At 38.7% G+C, this 19,179-nt stretch overlaps 1 protein-coding gene across 4 annotated transcripts; it reads right to left on the bottom strand.

Annotated features, from left to right (window-relative positions):
• Positions 1-374: 374 nt before the first annotated feature.
• On the bottom strand, positions 375-19,082 carry cfap221 (cilia and flagella associated protein 221). 4 transcript variants are annotated; one of them, XM_034865098.1, is made up of 25 exons: positions 18,862-19,082; positions 17,645-17,822; positions 17,330-17,430; positions 16,791-16,877; positions 16,578-16,673; positions 16,243-16,343; positions 15,971-16,074; positions 15,104-15,263; positions 13,258-13,387; positions 12,798-12,912; positions 12,526-12,637; positions 12,011-12,098; positions 10,439-10,528; positions 10,020-10,115; positions 9,478-9,565; positions 9,110-9,201; positions 8,613-8,693; positions 7,921-8,028; positions 7,684-7,776; positions 7,462-7,547; positions 7,216-7,294; positions 6,844-6,944; positions 2,173-2,289; positions 1,958-2,068; positions 375-589 (listed from the first exon to the last, which is right to left on the bottom strand). In XM_034865098.1, exons 2-25 carry the CDS (start codon positions 17,772-17,774, stop codon positions 460-462), a joined length of 2,496 nt encoding a protein of 831 aa, XP_034720989.1. In that variant the 5' UTR covers positions 17,775-17,822; positions 18,862-19,082; the 3' UTR covers positions 375-459. The 4 variants fall into 4 exon arrangements, with proteins under 4 accessions (XP_034720989.1, XP_034720990.1, XP_034720988.1 ...); XM_034865099.1 differs by having other exon boundaries at positions 17,645-17,799; positions 18,862-19,038; XM_034865097.1 differs by having other exon boundaries at positions 17,645-17,828; positions 18,938-19,038.
• Positions 19,083-19,179: the final 97 nt, after the last annotated feature.

Here is a 19,179-nt window from a genome sequence, read left to right as displayed (position 1 = left end):
GTTTAATATGTGTGTTGTGTTGCTCACTGACAACGCAGTCCCACTTTGCTTCTAAGGCACCACAAACTACAGCATACAAACACAGAATTATCATTTTTAACTGAATGTAGTTGTCAGTAATGTAATGTTGCTCGTAAGAATATACTTCAGCTGTGCTTATATATGGAGCTATGTGGGTGGAGGGAAAACGAATTTCCAGCCTTTGTAAGAACACAGGAGAGCTTACTGGTAAATTTGAGTAGGTGGGAGGGAGGCTTATACGTGGGCGAGAAAGTACCCAGGTTTTATATTACAGAAGTAGCAGGGCACACAATCTAGAGTCTCTTATAGGGGAGTAGGATGGGCATGTTTTTTGTAGTCCTGCGGTTGTGTTAATTCATGTGGGAGTATGTGTGTATGTGTGTGTGTGCACACAGCCTATTTGGAAGGTGTTTCTGGAAGTGTGTGGGGGCGTTTTGTCTATTCACAGTCATCTCCTGGTGAGGTACTGTCAGTGACTCCAAGTTGCTTCAGCCTGGTCATCACTCTCCTCCCCATCTGGTTGAATTCCGACCTGTAGGTCACCTCCATCTGTAGATCCCTCTGGCACCTGTGACAGAGCAATTTCCCATTACAGATGAAGGAACTGAGGAATTCAAACAGGTTAAAAAGGACTGATTGTGTAAACTAGAGCGCGATCTACCATTCACCATAAGGTATCTAAACTACTATCAATGTAAGCTCTAATATGCAGTATTGGTGATTTTAGTATCTGTGGTTTTATTTCCAGCTTACAAACTCATGCTGTGTAAATTGAGACAGGGGTGCCCCAGGTCACATTCAGGTCAGCCACCAACATGTCCAACTTAACAACACTATCTCACAACCTGTCTGGGGCCAAGCAATAGTTCATCTCCCTGTCTCGTCAGATGACTGTGACATAACAGCGTCATGATACAGAAGACTATTTTGCCTGTTTCACTCTGACACCCAAGGTCCCCGGGATTAGATTACACCCCATAAATACAGAACTGACACAATGGAAAGACAAGCGCACATACTATAAGATTAAATGAATCCTCTTCTATGGTCAGACTGACTTTGTGACTTCAGAATGTGCTGAGATACCTGGAACATGATTAAGCCAAGCATGTGTGTTTTTGGTGCCAATCTTTTTTTTTTTTTTTACATACATTGAATGTTAGAAAAAAAGTCCTTATTTGGTGACTCCTAACCTCCAGCATGAGTTAAATACCTGTTTGGAAATGCAGACGCTTCAGAGTTGGGATGGCACAACATGACTACTTTGTGACTTAACTGTATTGCTTATTCATAATTGTCCTTGATAAAAATTCATTAAACGCTTTGCATAGGTCATCAAAGCCTCTCAAACTTTCTTCCGTCTCTGAGTCAATCAGCTCTCCATTTCTTTGACAGTATTGACCAAAATCCACCAATAAAGTCATGTTTTATGCTACATTTCAGTTTCATATTAAAGTAATCCTAGCCACGTTGTGTATTTATTTGTTAAAATGTGCTAGTTGCTATCTGAAAAATGGAAATGTGTTAATTTCCTAGAAACAAATGATAACACCCTAAAATGCAGCATTTGTGCAAGAAAAACAACCTTTTTCTTCATCTTTTACCTTTATTAATGTTCAAATATAAAGATGGAAACAAGATTGTTTTTGTCGTTGCTGTAAAAAAAAAAGAAGCATCTTGCAGTGTCCCTGCTCTTAGAAAGCTTTTGTTTGAAAGATGCCCAGGTTTGCACATTATTTAACCTGATGTTTGGTTTATCTCTCGAGTCACAGGAGGACTCCCCCTTCTTAAAACTAAAAACACAAGTTCTGGAATTTTTATTTATTGCATAGGATGTGTTTCCTTCAAGTAAATACATTATTGTGGAAAAAACTCTGTATTTCTACTGAATGCATGAGTAATCTTTGTCTTATACACATCATGCCAGTAGACTTACCTGCAGACTGTCATTGCTCTGGTGAGGTTGCTATTGGAGACCAGAGCTTCCCCATGCAAGAACTCTGCTCTGATAATCTCTGGTGATAGTTGGACTCCTGAGCCTTCCCACCTGAACACAGAGAAACACATAGACTCTTAGCATAAAAGCAGCAATCTTACTAGAAAAAAGATCCAACAAAAAGATCAACTGACGTCAATGTTGAATGTGCTTACGGGTTGTCCATTAGTGGTGCCAGATCATCTGGAGGGCCAGTAAGAGGAGGAGGAGGAGGAAGTATATCTGTGCTGTAGTCGACAGACCTATAGAGGACACACACACTGCTGTTTCCCCTGAAGAGCCAGACCACATATTACCGAATCAAGATAATGGTCAGATATCCACTCCATCTCACTTAGATGAAAAGGACTGCTTAGGGTTGTTTGAAATCGCAGTTTGAAGAGGAATGATAAAAGATCTCCTTAGTGGAAGTTGATAACCCTGACAGGCACAAAACAGAATGAAAGCACTGACAAGCCACAGGTTTGATTTTGGAGTCATCCCTAGGCTCCGAACAGACACTTGCACTTTGCAAGTGTACTTGCAAGTTTACTGAGTCATTTGGAGACATATTTAACCATGTCTACCATATTCCATATCATCTCTTTTACTCCTCAGTTTAAGCAGGTCACATGTTAGCAAGCTATATGTTAGCAAGCTATATGTTAGCAAGCTATAATAAGTTTTGTGAGTTAGCCAGCTCTTTTAGCTACATAAGTTGCACCTTGCAGTTACTGTGTGTAAATATTAAACCTGCAGGTTTGTTCGACCACTGTGGGGCAGTGGAAAACTTTGACATGCAATCTCATTTTAAATTAATGCGGCAAACTTGTTAGCAAACAGGTTCTTGATTTCAACAGTTATGTAGCATCACGCTTCATTTCGAGCCAAGTTTATGTCCAGCTGATGAATGCAAGCACAGTACCACTTCCTTTTTAGCCATGTTTTTGGTCTCTACCAACTCCTAAGGGAAGAATTGGCTTATTACTGTTAAATGTTTCACCAGCTATTCACTAACTGTAGCTATGTTTCCATCCACACGTTTTTATCTGAATTAAGGGATATTGAATGAAAAACGCCTTATGGAAGAAATATGTTTGGTCTCATTGGCTCAGGACATAATACTAAATTACAAAATAAAACCTAGGCATTTACATCAAACTCATGTATTATGGTATTAATAATAAGTAGTAATAACTAGGGTTACTGTTTTAAAGTTTGGCAGTTCACAGATTCCTTTTGCTCATGCACACATTGTGTATAAGAAAAACACTTCTCCTGTTCTCCTGCTGTCAAGGTTGTTTTCATATTTTATAATAGTCATCAGACAGTATTGTTGGGGCTTGTAAGATAACCAGAGAGGCTGTGAATGCAACCACCAAGACAGTGATAGAAATTAATTTTAAGACGTCTGAGCAGAGAGGCTGGGGGAAATTCATCTCTTGGATGATAAAAGAAGAATATATCTACAGTTATCCTACAGATCAGTGCTGACAGGCATAAAAAGGATACTATGCCTGGCCAGGCATCTGATTATGTAATGCAGGAAAGGTGAGGAGAAATGAGTAGTAGACAGAAAGGTGAGGGGAGAGAGCTGTAGCGGAGTCAGATTCAAACCCACGCGTTCACACGAACATCATGTGAACAGCAGCTGCCCAAGTAATTCGGGCATCTTTTCAAATAAGGACATGAAATTGTTTCAGATCTCACAGGAACATTGTTTCATCAGCTCTGAAACTTTAAGAGTCTATCATGCAAGACAAATTATAATGTACTGTCCATGACACTATTGTCTTGGGTCAGGGACAGAGTATGAGTATGTAGAGAATGCATACCGAGTGATATTCGTTGTGACAGGGTGCCTAGACAACTGCACAGCATGGACAGCCACATGCTGCATGCACTTATATACACTTCATCAAAATATTATAATTTATTCACTGTCCATTTAGGCTATAGACTGAATAAATTATTATTTCACAGTGTGAGAGGTTGGTGTGCTTAGCTATTTGCCTCAATATGACCTACATTCTGCATACACAGAAAGTATTTCACTTGAGGTATACAATTGTGCTAATAGTACACCAATAGGTTTCAAATGAATTTAAAACGTATGTTGTACTAATTATATTAGTATAGTATGGTAGTGTAATATAGTGTCTAGCAGGGCCGTAGTCAAGTCCACCTTTGTCGAGTCCAAGACCAGGACCGATTCAAGACTAAGTCCAAAGAGGTTCAAGTCCAAGTCAAGACCGAGTCCAAAAAGGTTTGGGTGTAAGACAAGACATTGTCTGTGGCCAAATTGAAAATGACTGATACCTGATGATTGAGGTATATCATGCAACCAGCTGTATACCAGGCGACCAATCTCAAAACCTGTTCTAGATGGATTTTTAATTAAAAAAATACCTGTTGGAAGATTAAATCCAGTAGTGTCAAATACCCTAGCATTATATAAGGGCAGAACACTAAGTTAACTAAATAAAATAAATAACTAAATATCTGTCTTTATTCTGTGCAGATATCAAATGACAAAGTCTGGAAATATAGCCGTTAAGTTGTCGTGCAAATGTTACACTAAATATCCTCGTTATCCGCCCAAACTTTAATACTGTTTGTGAAAAACGCTGCATAAAGAAAAGACTATTAGACTTGTGTCTTCAAATTGTATCACGGGGTGGGGGAAACCACCAGTTGAATCTAATTACAAATTATTGTCAACATATAAATACTGTGGTGGGACCGTTTGCGTAATGCTGCATGATGGTCCTGCAGGAGGACTACGCCAAAGGAAGAATCAGGAGAGAAAGAGACTTCAGGGACCATGACTGGCTTATATGCAGATTTAAATTCCCTAAAGCTGGGCTCTTGGATCGATTTATTGAATTGGGTCCAGAAGAGAGGGCATCGTGCCATCGCAACTGTGCCATCCCGGTCCAAATACAGGTCATAGTCACTCTGGGGGAAGCCGGTTGTTTCCAGAGGGAAATGGCTGTTCTTTATAAATATTAGGCCTATATTTAATCTTCAACTTTATCACAAAAGCTTGTTTGAATATATAAATTTGTTCTGTCAAACCTTATACAGTAGGTCTGGTATATCAAAGATGTCCCTGAGTGTTGTAATGCCTGCTGTTTTGGACAGTAATATTAATATAAGTAGTCTATAGATCACGTTTCCCTACACTGTGCGAGAATGGGCCGAAATTATAATTCAATTTCTGAGAAGTTTTTTGCTTTGCAATGATTCAGTGTAACGAAAGGAACAACGGCCAGGGTATTAACATAGTGGTAAGAGGCTGATTCATGTAAGCACACTTTTGGGTATTGTGTGATTTATAAAGGTAACATTGCTTACAGATGTGCATACTCACGGTTTAATAAATCTGAATTCTTTTGTGGGTGTACACCATTTTTGGCTTTTGCCGTTTTATAAATGAGACCCCTGGTGTCTAGTGTAGCAGTGATTATACAATTTCCTCAAAAAATAGGAAGGCAGATTCCTGCAGTAGCATTGACACACACAACTTCAATCCAAAACTACTGACATGTTGACATGTGTTTGTGTATGATGCACGGATCTCATCTCAAGATTGTGATTTCAAAAATATAAAAATTAGAACAAAGCCTAGTGCACAGCATCCATATAGCTCTGTCAAGCCCTAATAGTATATCAATAACAAACAAAAACTAAATAAATAAAATTCAGATCAATATTTGACTCAAAAAAAATGCTGTGAGTGCAAAATACTGGAAGACGGCGAGAAGTCATGTTTCTGTAATACTGCATGTGAGATAACAAATGCCAAGCCATTAAATATGCAAACTTTGTCATGGCAATTTGACAGGAAAAATGTTTACTCCAAGAAGATAAATGTACTAGTCCAAGTGGCCGCTTGCTCAAGCAGTGATATGAGCCTGCGTCTTACAAACCGTAACAGGATCTCAGTAAATCTACAGATGAACAGCTTTAGATCAAGAGGTTGATTATTGATTGACTGGATTTGTTCGGGGAAAAAGAATGCTACAAAATCTATTGATATACTGTACATCAGTGAGATGTCCCCCTCCCATTTTCATTCTATATATTGTATGAAAATTATACTTCTGACAATATTAAACGCTGGAAACGCTACAATGAAAATATTCACGACCACATTGTCATAAGATCAAATTCCTCCAAGCTGGAAAAGATATGGACAGAGGAAGTGAACAACAGCCACTCTCCACACTGTAAACATGTACTAGTACTTTTTCATCCCACAACAGTTCATTTGGAGCTTCTTTGCAGTCTTCATAGGAATCTCTGGGTGACTATACTCTGTCTTTTAAATTCTGGGTGGCCGCTTTCTGTACATTATGAATGCACTCTTACTCCCTTGTTCAGTAAATACAAGAAGCAACTGGCACAACTTGATACTGCACATAACATTGTGCGGTTAATCACATTTTGATCGTGATTTCAGCTCCTAACAATCACAAAAACAATGTAATTGAGAAAAACAATTATTTTGAACATTAAGTTTCCAAGTTAATTCTTATTTTGCTTTGTCTTCTGAATGGCACACACACTTCCCAAAGCCTAAACTCTCTCTGCCAATAGTTAGCGAGGTGCTGTGGTTTCTGATGGCATTTAAAATCAGCGCAAGTGAACAAGAGGGAGAGAACAGTTGGCGAGCAAGAATAGGAGAGCAAATTCCGTTGTCTGGGAACAGTTTGGATTTGAAGTCAATAAGAAATTGTGTTAAATTAGCGTGATTTCTATATTGACCAAAATTGTGGTGATTTTTTTTCCTCTAATTGAGAAGCCTTAACTGTACACAGTGATTAAGATTAGTTCTGTCCTACCTGCGCGGGGCACTGTCACTGGTGAGAGCAGGTTGGTCAGACAGGCACTTTGAGGTAATCAAATTAAAATCCTTCCATGTCATGATCCCTGTGATCACTTCCTGTTGATGGTATAGAAAAAAAGATGCCACGTCTGCATCAGTCAATTTACATATAACAGTAGCTAGTTTCAGATTAACTTCCAACTCAAAGGGATTGCTCACATATCAAATATGCCTGTTTTAATGATAAGACCCTTTGATCATTTTTGGGTATATTTGTAGAGGCGTTGTGTTGCTAGACCAAAGTGATACTGATAACGTACTGAAACTTTAAGTGCTTCAAGCATCCCAAAGAAACTCACAAAGTTCAACGTCGCTGAAGATAAATTACCTTGCGGTCCGAAGACTTCTGCTGAGTGTGTGGGGTTTGTGTCCCTCTGCCACACATGTTGCTCTCAGGGATTGTGTACCTGCACATTGAAAGCACTTTCTTTTAAGTATCTGGGTTTGGTCAGGGAATAATCCGGGCTATAGGTGGGCATTATCAAAAGTCAGAACAGAGAACACTTTTTGTTTTTACTAAAACAAAGAGTTACAGTATGTTACCATAACATATTCACTGTTGTGTTGCGGTTACCTGGGCAGAGGGCAGAGGTGGAACTCCAGGTCACTCTCCAGGTATTTAGGGCTTGGCTTGTAGGTCTGCAGGCCTGGAGCTGGATTCTAAAACATATGATGTGATAAACACTGGAACAATAGCAGTTTAAACATACTGCCAGACTGATATGCATCATGTACAGAAACACATCGTTCAATTTCAGACTTTGGATCAATAAAGAGAAAAGAATGAAAGCCTTACAAAGATTCTGAGTGGGTTTGCTGGAAAAGGTCTGAGCAGAGCTTCAGGGGCGCTGAAGGAGAGACACGAAGCCTTCACATCCTCCAACTCGTCCTAGAAAGTGACAACAATTCAGAAGCAGGAATAAAAATAAAAAAAATGTAAGTAGATCAAAGTGGATGAGTGAATAAATTAATAAATATTGTATTTCAAAATTTGCAAACTCTGTGTGTTTTAGGCCTGGTGCTACATAGTTACCAGAGCTCCAGTGCGAAGCGGTCTGGCCAAAGTAGTGGGCGTATAGGAGTTAAATGCCTCCCAGACTGACACAGGCCGGTAGCCCATAAGCTTATAGTGATGGGGAACCTAGAGTGACAAAACAAATAATATGGTTACATAATTTTCTATTTGTAAAGCCAAAGGGCTTTTTCTTAGTCTCTTTCTACAGACATTCCAAATAAGGTCACAGGTTCAAAGTATGGAATGTGTTATCAAGTCAACAGAATATATCAAATATATTGTGTTTTTACATGGTCACATATCCTATTGGTATGGAAGTGGTGGAGGAAGTGCTCAAAACCTTTGCTTAAGTAAAAGTACCACAACAACAATGTAATAGTTTTAGCATTCAAAAATCCTATTTAAGTAACTCTAATTCACTAAAATTATCAAAAGTAAAATTACTTTTTCACAACAAAATGGCCCCTGTAACTTATATATTGTTATATATGACATAATGAGATTGTTAATATTGCTGCAGCTATGTGTAAACAGCATTTTACAATATTTCTCTCTGAAATGTAGTGGGTTAGAAGTGTAAGGTGGCATAACATGGATACACATAAAAACTTTACTTAAGTATACTACTTGAGTTCTCTGTATAGTATAGTACTATAGTATTCTGAAGAAGTGTGATCTTCAGATTGCCAGGTGCTCCAGTAAATACCTACGTGAAGCTTGAAGAAAGGAATACGTGTTGTCACAGTCACATCAATAGGATCCACAGGCAATGTGTCCAAATGACTGTGAGCCTAGAAATATCAAGGAGACAAATGGCATTATTTGTTCAATTGAACACTGAAGTCTTTTCTCTGCAGGGACTCTGGAAAATGAGAAATGTAATCAAAGTGCGGGAAAGTGAGCTTCCTCTTTGATTCCACAGCTAGATCAAAGACATCTTTCAAGGGAAATAATAAAAGAAAACTGTTCTGTGTGCAGGACAATTGCCACTTTTCAGCCATTTGTCTTCCTCCATATGTCGGAACCAATTTAGGTAGTTCAGGAGTGGATTTCAATAGGTTTTAACAAGACAACCTGATTTGAAAAGAAGTGGTCAAGCTATTTTGCTAAAACGTTGCTGATGACATTTTATGACATTGAGGGGTAAGTAGAAAGGCAGATTTCTTTTTGTTTTTACAGTGCTCAGTTATGTAATGTACTCACTTACCAGCGGGTCATCTTCATTAGAGAGAACGGGGAAAGCAAATGGAAAGACTCTGTCTGGTGAGATCTTCAGATCACAAGTCGTCTCCTCCTCAACTGAAAAAGGTCAGATTGTTAATTAAAAAGTTATGTTGCTATAGATTGTTATTTTTTAGGATCAGTGAGAAATGTTGCAACATTCAATGTATAACTAAATGCACACAGAAACATAAATAGCCTTGTCCCTGAGGCATGCACATTGGTTCTAAGAAGCTCATAATTACCAGAGGGGATTTGAATTTTACCTTGAGGAATACATTCAATTAAGCATGCTTTAGTGACATGGCATAATGAGATTACTTCTAAATAAGGAGATTATAGGATAATCAAAACCTTTCTTTGCCAAAGGCACGTTCTTCATGCTGCCTGACAGTTTCTTCAAACAGGTCAGTCTCCGGTTCATGCGACATCGGATCACTATCTAGATGGGAGAGAAGAGTACAGGGTGTTACTGCAAATTACTGGTCATTCTCATCCACCTCTATGAATCCCGGAAGGAAAGATACATGGATATAGTTAGACATAAAGAACTAAAGAAAGAAGAAGGTTTTCTAGCATTGCCATGAGAAACAAAATTACCACTAGGCAGAGAGAAGCATGCTCTTTCTGTGGCTTTAAGAAGCAATGTCAATTTCCTCTGCTTTTACTGAAATTCACTCAGTGTACCTAGGGAAACTGACTTTGCTGTAAAGAATTTTATGCATTTAGTGACTTTACACATGGCTAAAGTGAAGGCACAGGGGGGCAGGGACATTAGCCCTCTCCTGAGGGAAGAGGAAGGTGTGTGTATATGTGTGATGCATTTGTGCATTTAAGCATATGCATGTATGCTTTTGCACATGTACCTGTACCGTATGTGTATGGTGTGTGTGTACCTTGCGTGCTGCCTGCTGGAACAGTTTGAGGGCTCTGCGTCTCAGTTCCCATTGAAAACTGGAGTAAAATTGGAAGGATGGGGCAACCTCGCAGGCCTGGAAGAGGTTAGAAATACATTTATTGCAAACTTTCATATGCTCATTTACACTGACTGCACATGAAAAAGACCATAAAGTGAAATTTCACTAGGTCTCTGCTTGGATTATTTAAAAAGAACAAAAGACATTAGGACAGTAATTGATGGTTACATTGCAAGTCAACCTGTAAAAACTAAGTGATCATTAATCTAGTAGATTATAAGATGAACTATATGAAACCAACAGCTTACACAACCAGGGAAGTCCCACTTTATCAGAAGCTGCATGAAAGTTCTGAGTTTATCTGGGAGATTAGAGAACACAGCACAGTGGAGGTTTACCTGCCCTGCTTCACAAAGCACTCGTCTGGAGGAAAGTTTAGGTTGTCCAGCAGCAAAGTCTTCCTCATGCCTTACATCTCCCCTCCGGACCTACAACAAAACCAGTTAGCATGATGAAGGTCTGTAATGGAATCTGCTATAAAAAAAATAAAATAAAAACTTACAGTACAAAGGCAGATGGATATATGTTATATATTATAGATGCTGTTTCCATTTTTGCCAAACCTTTTAGAGTTCTGGCAATGGCAGATGGTGCAAGGACGATGAAGAAAAATATTTAAAACAGTTTATTTGCTATAGTAAGGACGCCTCCAAATCCTTTGGCTGAAGATGCAACAGTCTCTTTGTCACAGGAAGAAATAAGATTGATGGGTTATGTCTTAATTTCTCCAAACAACAGCTACCATGAAAACTAATCATGTGGCGCAGGGTGTCACTTGTTTATGGGTATCGCAAATGTGTTAGACAATAACTTGGTTTTGGTTTTGACAAAAACAAATAAGTCACACCTAATGTCACTGTCCCAGTTGTTGTAATAACACTTAAGCAACATAGGTTGATAAAAGTTGATAATGTCACAAAGCTGTAAACCAACGCAATAATCCAAACAGGAGGATGGCTTCTATGTCGACTTATTTAAATGTTGGCCGGCAGTCAAGATTCCAAAGAGAACATAAAAAAAAAGATAATAGCTATTCCCATCCTATCATAAAAAAAAAAAACAGTGTTCCCATAAAACGCCAAAGTGTGGTGATATAAGGCTGTAAACAAAGAGTGTATAGCATACACATTTGAGGACGCATTTGAATGTGTGTGTGTGTATTATAAACAGAGCAGGTGGAGAGGAGATGGGGGAGGAAGTAATGTTAAGTGTCTGTGAGAGTGCGGTCAACTATTCAAATAACTTTTCTAAGGAAACACACACACACACACACACACGATGTAACTTTGGCTAGTCTGCATCTTTCCTCTGTGACTCAATAAAATCAGTCACAGACGCAGCATGAAACAATCAAAATCACAGTGTGGCTCTAATAATGCTGCAACTGAATCAGGTTATGATGCCATTGGTATGCATGTGGTGTCTAGCAAAAGTGATTAGCCGCTAACCCATTCGCTAAATGTCATGTTGAATGAAAAAAGGAAAACAAACACCTTACACAAAAAAGCCATAAAAATCTGTTTTACTAAATACAAAATGTATAGCTTTATAAGATTTATAAATCAGGACTTGACCTGCACATATTGCCCTGCACTGACTGTATAGATAATACTTTCCAGCAAATACTTAGTGCTGGTCCTTGAGGGTCAGTGTCCTCCAGGGTTTTTGTTCCTCTTAACTGAATCTGTAAACTTATAAGAGCACGATAATCTCTGGAATCAAAGTAAGGCTAATAATGACAGAGGGGGGGTGTTAGGGGCCGCAGTTGTCTCAGTTTTGTGTGTGTGGGGGCCCACAGTGTCAGATTTTGAAAGCCCCTACTATTGATACACTACAGAAAAACTTTCAGTAATACTACTTGCTGGAAGAATATCAGTGGCCAGACTATCCACTTTCAAGAACAATCTTACCATGTATTCATGTAGTGCAATCTCTCTGTCCTCTGCTATCTGCCTCCTGCTGTGCTCTGACACGGGGTCCTTACCAAGATGAACTTGCCTGAATTAAACATACATACTATTTAAGTTAGTTAGTTAAGTAACTTGCCATTTTGAAGATCAAAAAAATGTGAAAAGAAAATCTTATATGTAGCTGTAAGCTCCCTCTTGAATTAGATTTCAATTATTCTTTCCAGTTGTGAATGAAGTAACATTTTTTTTTCAGTACATAAAACATTATGTTTCGATTTGTAGACATTCAATGTCTACAAATTCTACTTTCAAAACAAGAAGCTTTCTATTATTATTTCCCCAGAAAGCATTCAACATCGTGCAAAAAAAAAAACACAAATAGCATCCTCTTCAACATCTGATGTCACCGATTGTTTTGCCTGTTATAAATTTGAGTTTTATGATTAGGTTAGTGCTTAAGGAAATAATCCAGTCCTATCCCAACATTTTAATGTACCGATTTTAGTTTGACCTACCACCTAAGGTGGTTGGCTTGCTCCTCCTTCACGTTTTGTTGAACCTTTTTTATGAAGAGGGCCTCCTTCATCTGCTTGTTTCGCGGGCCAACCATGCAGCCACACGATATGGCTGAAGTAAAAGGGATACCGGCAAAACAGAAAAGAAACATGCTTTGTTACATGTCTTATTTCAAATAGAAAGGACAGATTGTGAAAGGAGAACAGGGCGCTAGTAAATTTATCCATAGGTTACAACCACTGAATGAGTAAAATCACTGAGTGACATCTACCTTCCCTCAGGTCTTTAGAGCTGAGTTTATCCATGTCTTTGATCAGCATCTTTGCCACCCCTGCAGGGGTACATACATCTCCTGGAGGCTTAACACTAGCCGGATCTCTCCTTGTCTTGAGGACAGGTAAAGAAATAACGGCAAGAAATTAAGGATAACACACACGGCTGCAATAAATTATATATATTTTTTTTAAAGAAAAAAAGCTGTGCGCAATTCAAAAAAGACAACAAAAAAAACTGGTTCTTTCTTCTCTTCTTAATCAAAAATGAAAACTGAAAATCGGTTAATTGAAGAAAGAGACTAATAGGCATCTTACACTGCACTTATACTAAGGGCTCTTTGTTTATTAAGAAGCAAGAGAGCTTTTCATAACTATTTTCAGCATAACAATGACTTAATTAACTTCATCTCCATCCATTTTACATACAAGTAAACAAGATAAAAACATACATCCTACCTTCGATTTGTCAGCCTCTTTGGTCGACCTATATTTGGTTTTGCTGCGAGCGGGCATTTGGTTGGCAGGTAAAGGTCTTTTGTATTCTGCAGGAGCTGCATCTCCATGCCCTGATTTTCTTCCCAGCTCGCTATCATGAAGGAAAAATAAGCACATTAAAGAGCACCTTATGGAGCAAATAGTCTATTTTATTGTGACAGAATTGCACCCATTAGTAAGGGCCAAAATGGATTCATCAGTATAGAACATTCATTTGACTGCAAGTGACATTTTGCAAGTAATTTTAGGTTCCTGGTTAAAAAATGTGAATAAACAAACACAGTGGATGGGACTAAATGAAACCGTGGCACAGTAATTGGTTCATTTTTGTTGGCGGTCCAGGATCAGATCCCGTAGCTGAGTGAGAAAGCCTCTTAATTGGGTGTTTATACAATGATGATATATGGACATCATGGGCATCACTAAGCTCAGCTTTTTAATGAACACAGAAACAACTTAACACTTCACGGACACAGTGTCAACAAGAGCTCAATGTTATCAGCAATAAAGATTTACAAGGTTTTAGTCAGCGATTCAGCGAAGTCAGCGAAGTTATTAGATTGATCAGATTGATGGAAAATGCAACATAGAAGCAAACTCCAATATTAAAATTAAAGACCAAGATATTAGATGAATCACCATCTGTTTAGTGTAAGAATGGCCTCAATCAGAATCAGATAAGTGAGGCAGGGGACACTAAGCAACAAGCGAGTATCAGGTATTGGTCTAGCTGTAAAAACATTGGCCCTTGCATATATTTCTTCTATCAATTGCAAATATCTCATCTTTTATTTGGTTACACTGTGGGTAACAACAAACAGAGGGAGAATGTTTTATATGCTAAACATCCATTGTGAGGCATATCCATCTTGATATCACTCCACCAGCTTTTTTCATGAATTATTAACTATTGGTCGAGATAACGCCAAGACAGTGCAGTGGATGGAACTACTGCTGTGTGATGGATAGCACCCTCTTTCTCATGGGAACAGAGTTAAACATTAGGTTTTATACGGTCTGGAAAAAAAAAAAAATAAGCAAACAAGCTCATTATCTTTTAATCCAGTTGGGTTCATGCTGTTACCCCAAAATGAACCACATAGTTTTGTAGTTAGTTGAGTTTGCACATACAACCTAAGAGCTGGTATCACTACTGGACAGCAAAAAGAGAAGGGAAAGTACCATGGGGAAGAACTACGTTAGTTAAAAACAGATTAATTATCCTATGTATGTCACATAAATTGAATATTGTCACTGCTGTTATATAAAAGCAATATTTTATGTTACTTTGATGTGCTGCCAAACGGGTACTTGTGCTGAAGACGTCACTGGGAGAATGGGCGTGCACTTGTGGAGTGAGCAAAAGCAACATTAGAGTATGAGATAACACAGAGGGATGAGATAGGGATGGGATAGCATACTGAGAAAAACACAAGATGTGTTACAGAGCAGGAAAAAGCATATCACCACCCCTTGGCGCCTGTGAACACCAAAGGGCGGCTATGGCTCAAATATGGCTTGAGCGGTCGCCTACCAATCAGAGGGTTGGGAGCTTGAACCCGGGCCCTGCAGTCCCATGTCGAAGTGTCCATGGGCAAGACACTGAACCACAACCCCCCCCCCCAGCTGGTTCCTGGTCAGTGGAGCACCTGCTATCTGTACTATCTGTGTTTCTTTAATGACAGTGAGGAAACTGGAAAGAAGACTCTTGGTATCTTGCATAGCTGTCACATTGTCTTTATGGCTAAATAGTCATGTTTGAGTGCTGACGGTGGATTCTTCAACTAAACAATCAACTACTGATTACCTGAGAGCTAGGTGAGGTGCGGAGCTCCCAATGATGGTGCAGAGGTAGGGTCGGGTGTTGAACTGTGAGATGACCAGCTGGAGGGTGACCTGACAGGTCTCGTATTGGAAGGGACTAAATGTCACAATGATCTTCTCTTCACCATTGGCTGGTATCACACCTGGAAGAACAAGGAGAAGACGATGGGGATACATGTCTGTTATGTGTGTATATTTGACCTGCCTTGGTCAGTGATAAGTACTGGATAAACAGTTAAAATCGTTAGCTAAAAGTAATAAGTAAAAATGTTGAAATAGATAAAATTACTCAAATGGTTAAGTAATAGTTTAAAGTAATTAAAAACAATAGTCGTCTTTATATTGTAAGCTGTAGTTGGTTTAATGTAGCCATGGTTTTGTGTGTGTGTGTGTGTAGGGGGGGAAATGACAAAACATAAAAAGCACTCCAAAATAAGAAACTCATTTGTATATCTTCTTTTCATTTCAGGTTTGTACCAAATTTAAAACTGCAGCTGTAATTCAAATGCTGAGTGCTGGTTCCGCCATGTGTTATGATGTTTCCCAGAGCATGAATACTGCTTAGTGTCAATGTGTGGAAAGTTCTGTGGCGACTTGTATAATACACAATCAGTCCAAGTTTTTGAGAAAACACAGCACACCTGCTCTTCTAATGGGTTACATTCTTAATCTGGTAGGATAAATGCATACTATCAATAGAAAAACTATTAAAATATTTAACCAGAAAGGCAAATTCAAAAATAACAGTAACATAAACAGTAAAACAAAACGCCTGTGTAAATGTACTGAAGAAATGATGTGCACTGGAATGACAAGGCAGGTTGATAAAAATGTTTTCAATAGTCCATACCTGTAAGCGGATGGATGGTGAAGGCCTTATGGGGCTGAATAATGTACACCTGAAACTCAAAGTCAACGGGGCAGCTGCATCTCAGAGGAATAGCATGGCAAACACTAAGAGACAGGTGGAAAAAGATGTGATTTTTTATTATTATGATTTGACATCGACGAGCAAATGGAAGCATGGTTGGTTGTATTGAAGAATACAAAGAGACAGGCAAGCCCTCGGGCAGATGGGAGGTCAAAAAACAGTCCACTGAAGACGAAGAGACACACACACACCTTTGTCCAAGTGGTACGGCTGATAGGTTGATGTGAGGAGGGATTTGCAGTTCATCGATGACAGGGTAAGCATGAACTGGAATAAACAGGTTCTCTTCACCCTTAGAAAAGGGAGTAGTTGGGTTGAATGAACAATACAAAGAGAAAAAATGAGAGAGAAGATATGGAGATTAACAGATAGGAGAAGTAAACATGGGAACATATCAAAAGAGATAAGTTAAAGCAAGTAGGAATTGTTTATCAAGGTTGTTTGAGTCATAAGAGCCAAGAGGTTTAAGTATAAACTAAACAAGAAAGCTGCGTTCACAGTGGAGCACAAACTGATGGATCCTAACCTTGCAGTGAACCCGAATGCAGTCATAGAAGTACCGCCACTCATCGGGACAGAGTCTGACCTTCAGTGTGTAGGCGAGGCCTGGGATGAGTCGATACTTGAAGGAAAACAGATGGAACGAGGTTAAATCATCAGAAACATTGATTGTACTAACGGGAAGGGTGGAGTCATAACTTTACATTTAGGTCAGCAATTTGTAAAGAAAAAAAAATACCTTTTTGGTGTAAGTTGTTTGGAAGTGCTTGGTTTGAGTGGGAATGACATGAATATTTATAACTTCAGATGAGATGTTGATTAGTTTCTGCGGGAGATGAAGAGGAAGAAATTGTTAATTTTCATCCAATCATGTGCACTTTACAAAACCATTTCCATATTTTTAGTGTTTACATCCAGTGTCCGTTCAATGAAATCAAATATATCCTGGATAGAAATCAAATAATAAACTTGTGGGGATTAGATGTTTACAATTAATTCAATACTTCACCATTTCATCAAAAACAACATAATGTTGCTACCACAAAACCCAAACAAATGCCTCGGCATAACACCAAGTAAAACACTACTTCCTGCTTAAAGCTATGAATGCTGCATTCAGCTCTAGTGACCTTAACCTTAGCAAATGTCATCAAGCACAGTCTACACACTGACACTAACTCAAAATCAGTAAGTTAGCTGCCCACTGTAGCCTGTGAATTGGACAGTGAAAAATGAATGGTTAGACATTTAAAGCATATTAAAAAGTATTTTCCTCACCAGGATCTTGACATAATCTTTACCCAGCTCAAATCCACTGAAGTGAAGCACTGGGGGCTCTGCTTGGATCAGGTTGCTGCTTTTCAGTTTGGCATAGATTTCTATGCAAGGGGAAAAATAAAAACTTTAGTGAAATGTGATAAGCTTTTTGCAGAAAATGTAAACATCCATAAAAACGTTTTTTGTATGTAATAAACATTAAAAACCTTACAGTGTATTGCTGTAAGAATGAATACTGAGTATCATTGCTGGCAGTGGAAAAACAATACGATTGCACCATATCAGATAGTTCCAGTGGTCATGCTTAATATGTACTTGATTCCAATAGATGATTGGGAATGTTGGATGTGCTCCTGCTCTCCTCTGCCAGCTGGTTCAGTGGCAGGGGGGGGGCCCTCCTGGGGGACTCGGGCACTACTTGCGGGGAAGAGAAGGCCACCTCCATCCTGGCAAAAGGTCAGCTCTGGCTCCTCATGAGAGAAATGACAGAAGGCGGAAGGACAAACAAGGAGACAGCAGTGTGTTGGGAAATATTATGTTGGTAATCTATGAATTTAACCACCAAAGGAGAGACATGGAAGGACAACAGGCTATTATGTGGGCAATTTGTTATGTCAGATAAATTCACTTGAGTAATTAGATCTTTTATACAAAAGTACTATAATACTTATGATATGAAGCTGTAGAACGTAGCCTCACATTCCCTCCACTTTTGCAATAGAGTGCCTTCAGAAAATTTTCAGACGCCTTCCCTTTTTCACCAGGCTAAATGCAAAAATTATTTTTAAAAAATCCTCAGTTAAAACTCAAGACCCCTGTCAAAGCCAAAACAGGGTTTATTTGTAAATTAAAAAAAGAAAGCAGAAATATCCCACAGAGAGTATTGAGACCCTTAACTCAGTACTTAGCTGGTTGAAGCACCTTGGGCAGCGATTACATTCAATTGACAACAGGTGTGCTCAAATTAAGGCGTGGCCACATTTCAAGGTAATCAAGAGAAATGGGAAGCACCTTAGTGCCAAGTCAATGTGATAGTTTAGGGTTTTAAAGTCTAAAATCCTGTTTTGCCTTGACATTACGTGCGTTGATTGAAAAGGGGGGAATTAATACAGTATTTAAAAAAATTGTTGCATAAGCCTAAATAAAATGTGAAAAACAAATGTGAAAAATGTAGCTAACTTGCACTGTGTTTGTGCTTTCTCTAAATAATTTAGGATTCTTAATAATAAAAAAACACAGTAAAATACCTTCATGTGGCGTTACATATTTTGAAGAAGATATATAATAATAATCTTACAAGAATATATAGCTAATATTGACAGTTGGCTATATTAATTAAACGTGTAACAAACCTAAGTTAGCAAGGAGGCTACCAAATGGCATAGCTAATAAGGCTAGCTAGCTAGCTAATCTACCTGTAAGCTTCATTAAACTAACGTTATGCTATCGTAAACTTAAATAGACGCTTCATTGCATGAGTTTTCTCCGCTTTCGATGAAACACCTTTTGAACAATGGAACTTCCAAACTTACTTTAGTTTTAGACAGTGGGTTGTAATTCGTTGTTCAGAGAAAAACAGCCATACTCCATCTATTTTAACACCAGACGCATTTCATTTAGACATCTGCAGCTCTCGTTGTTGATGCAAAGGGCCGTACACTCTCAAACACTGCCGTTGCCATAGTGACGATGTGCTCTCAAGGGGCGGAACCAACGTCATGTGTGTGAATGGGGTTTGTTGGATGCAAGCGTCATTAAACGTCAAATTTAAAAATGAAGACCAGAACTAGCCATTCCGCCTTCGAAATAAAAGCATAGAGGACGAACATACTGTGGTGTGCAGTGAAAAC

Source organism: Etheostoma cragini, chromosome 24 (genome assembly GCF_013103735.1).
Source record: "Etheostoma cragini isolate CJK2018 chromosome 24, CSU_Ecrag_1.0, whole genome shotgun sequence".
Taxonomy (NCBI): Eukaryota; Metazoa; Chordata; class Actinopteri; order Perciformes; family Percidae; genus Etheostoma; species Etheostoma cragini.
Note: the sequence above shows the minus strand (reverse complement) of the source record. Positions and strands in the feature narration are given on the sequence as shown.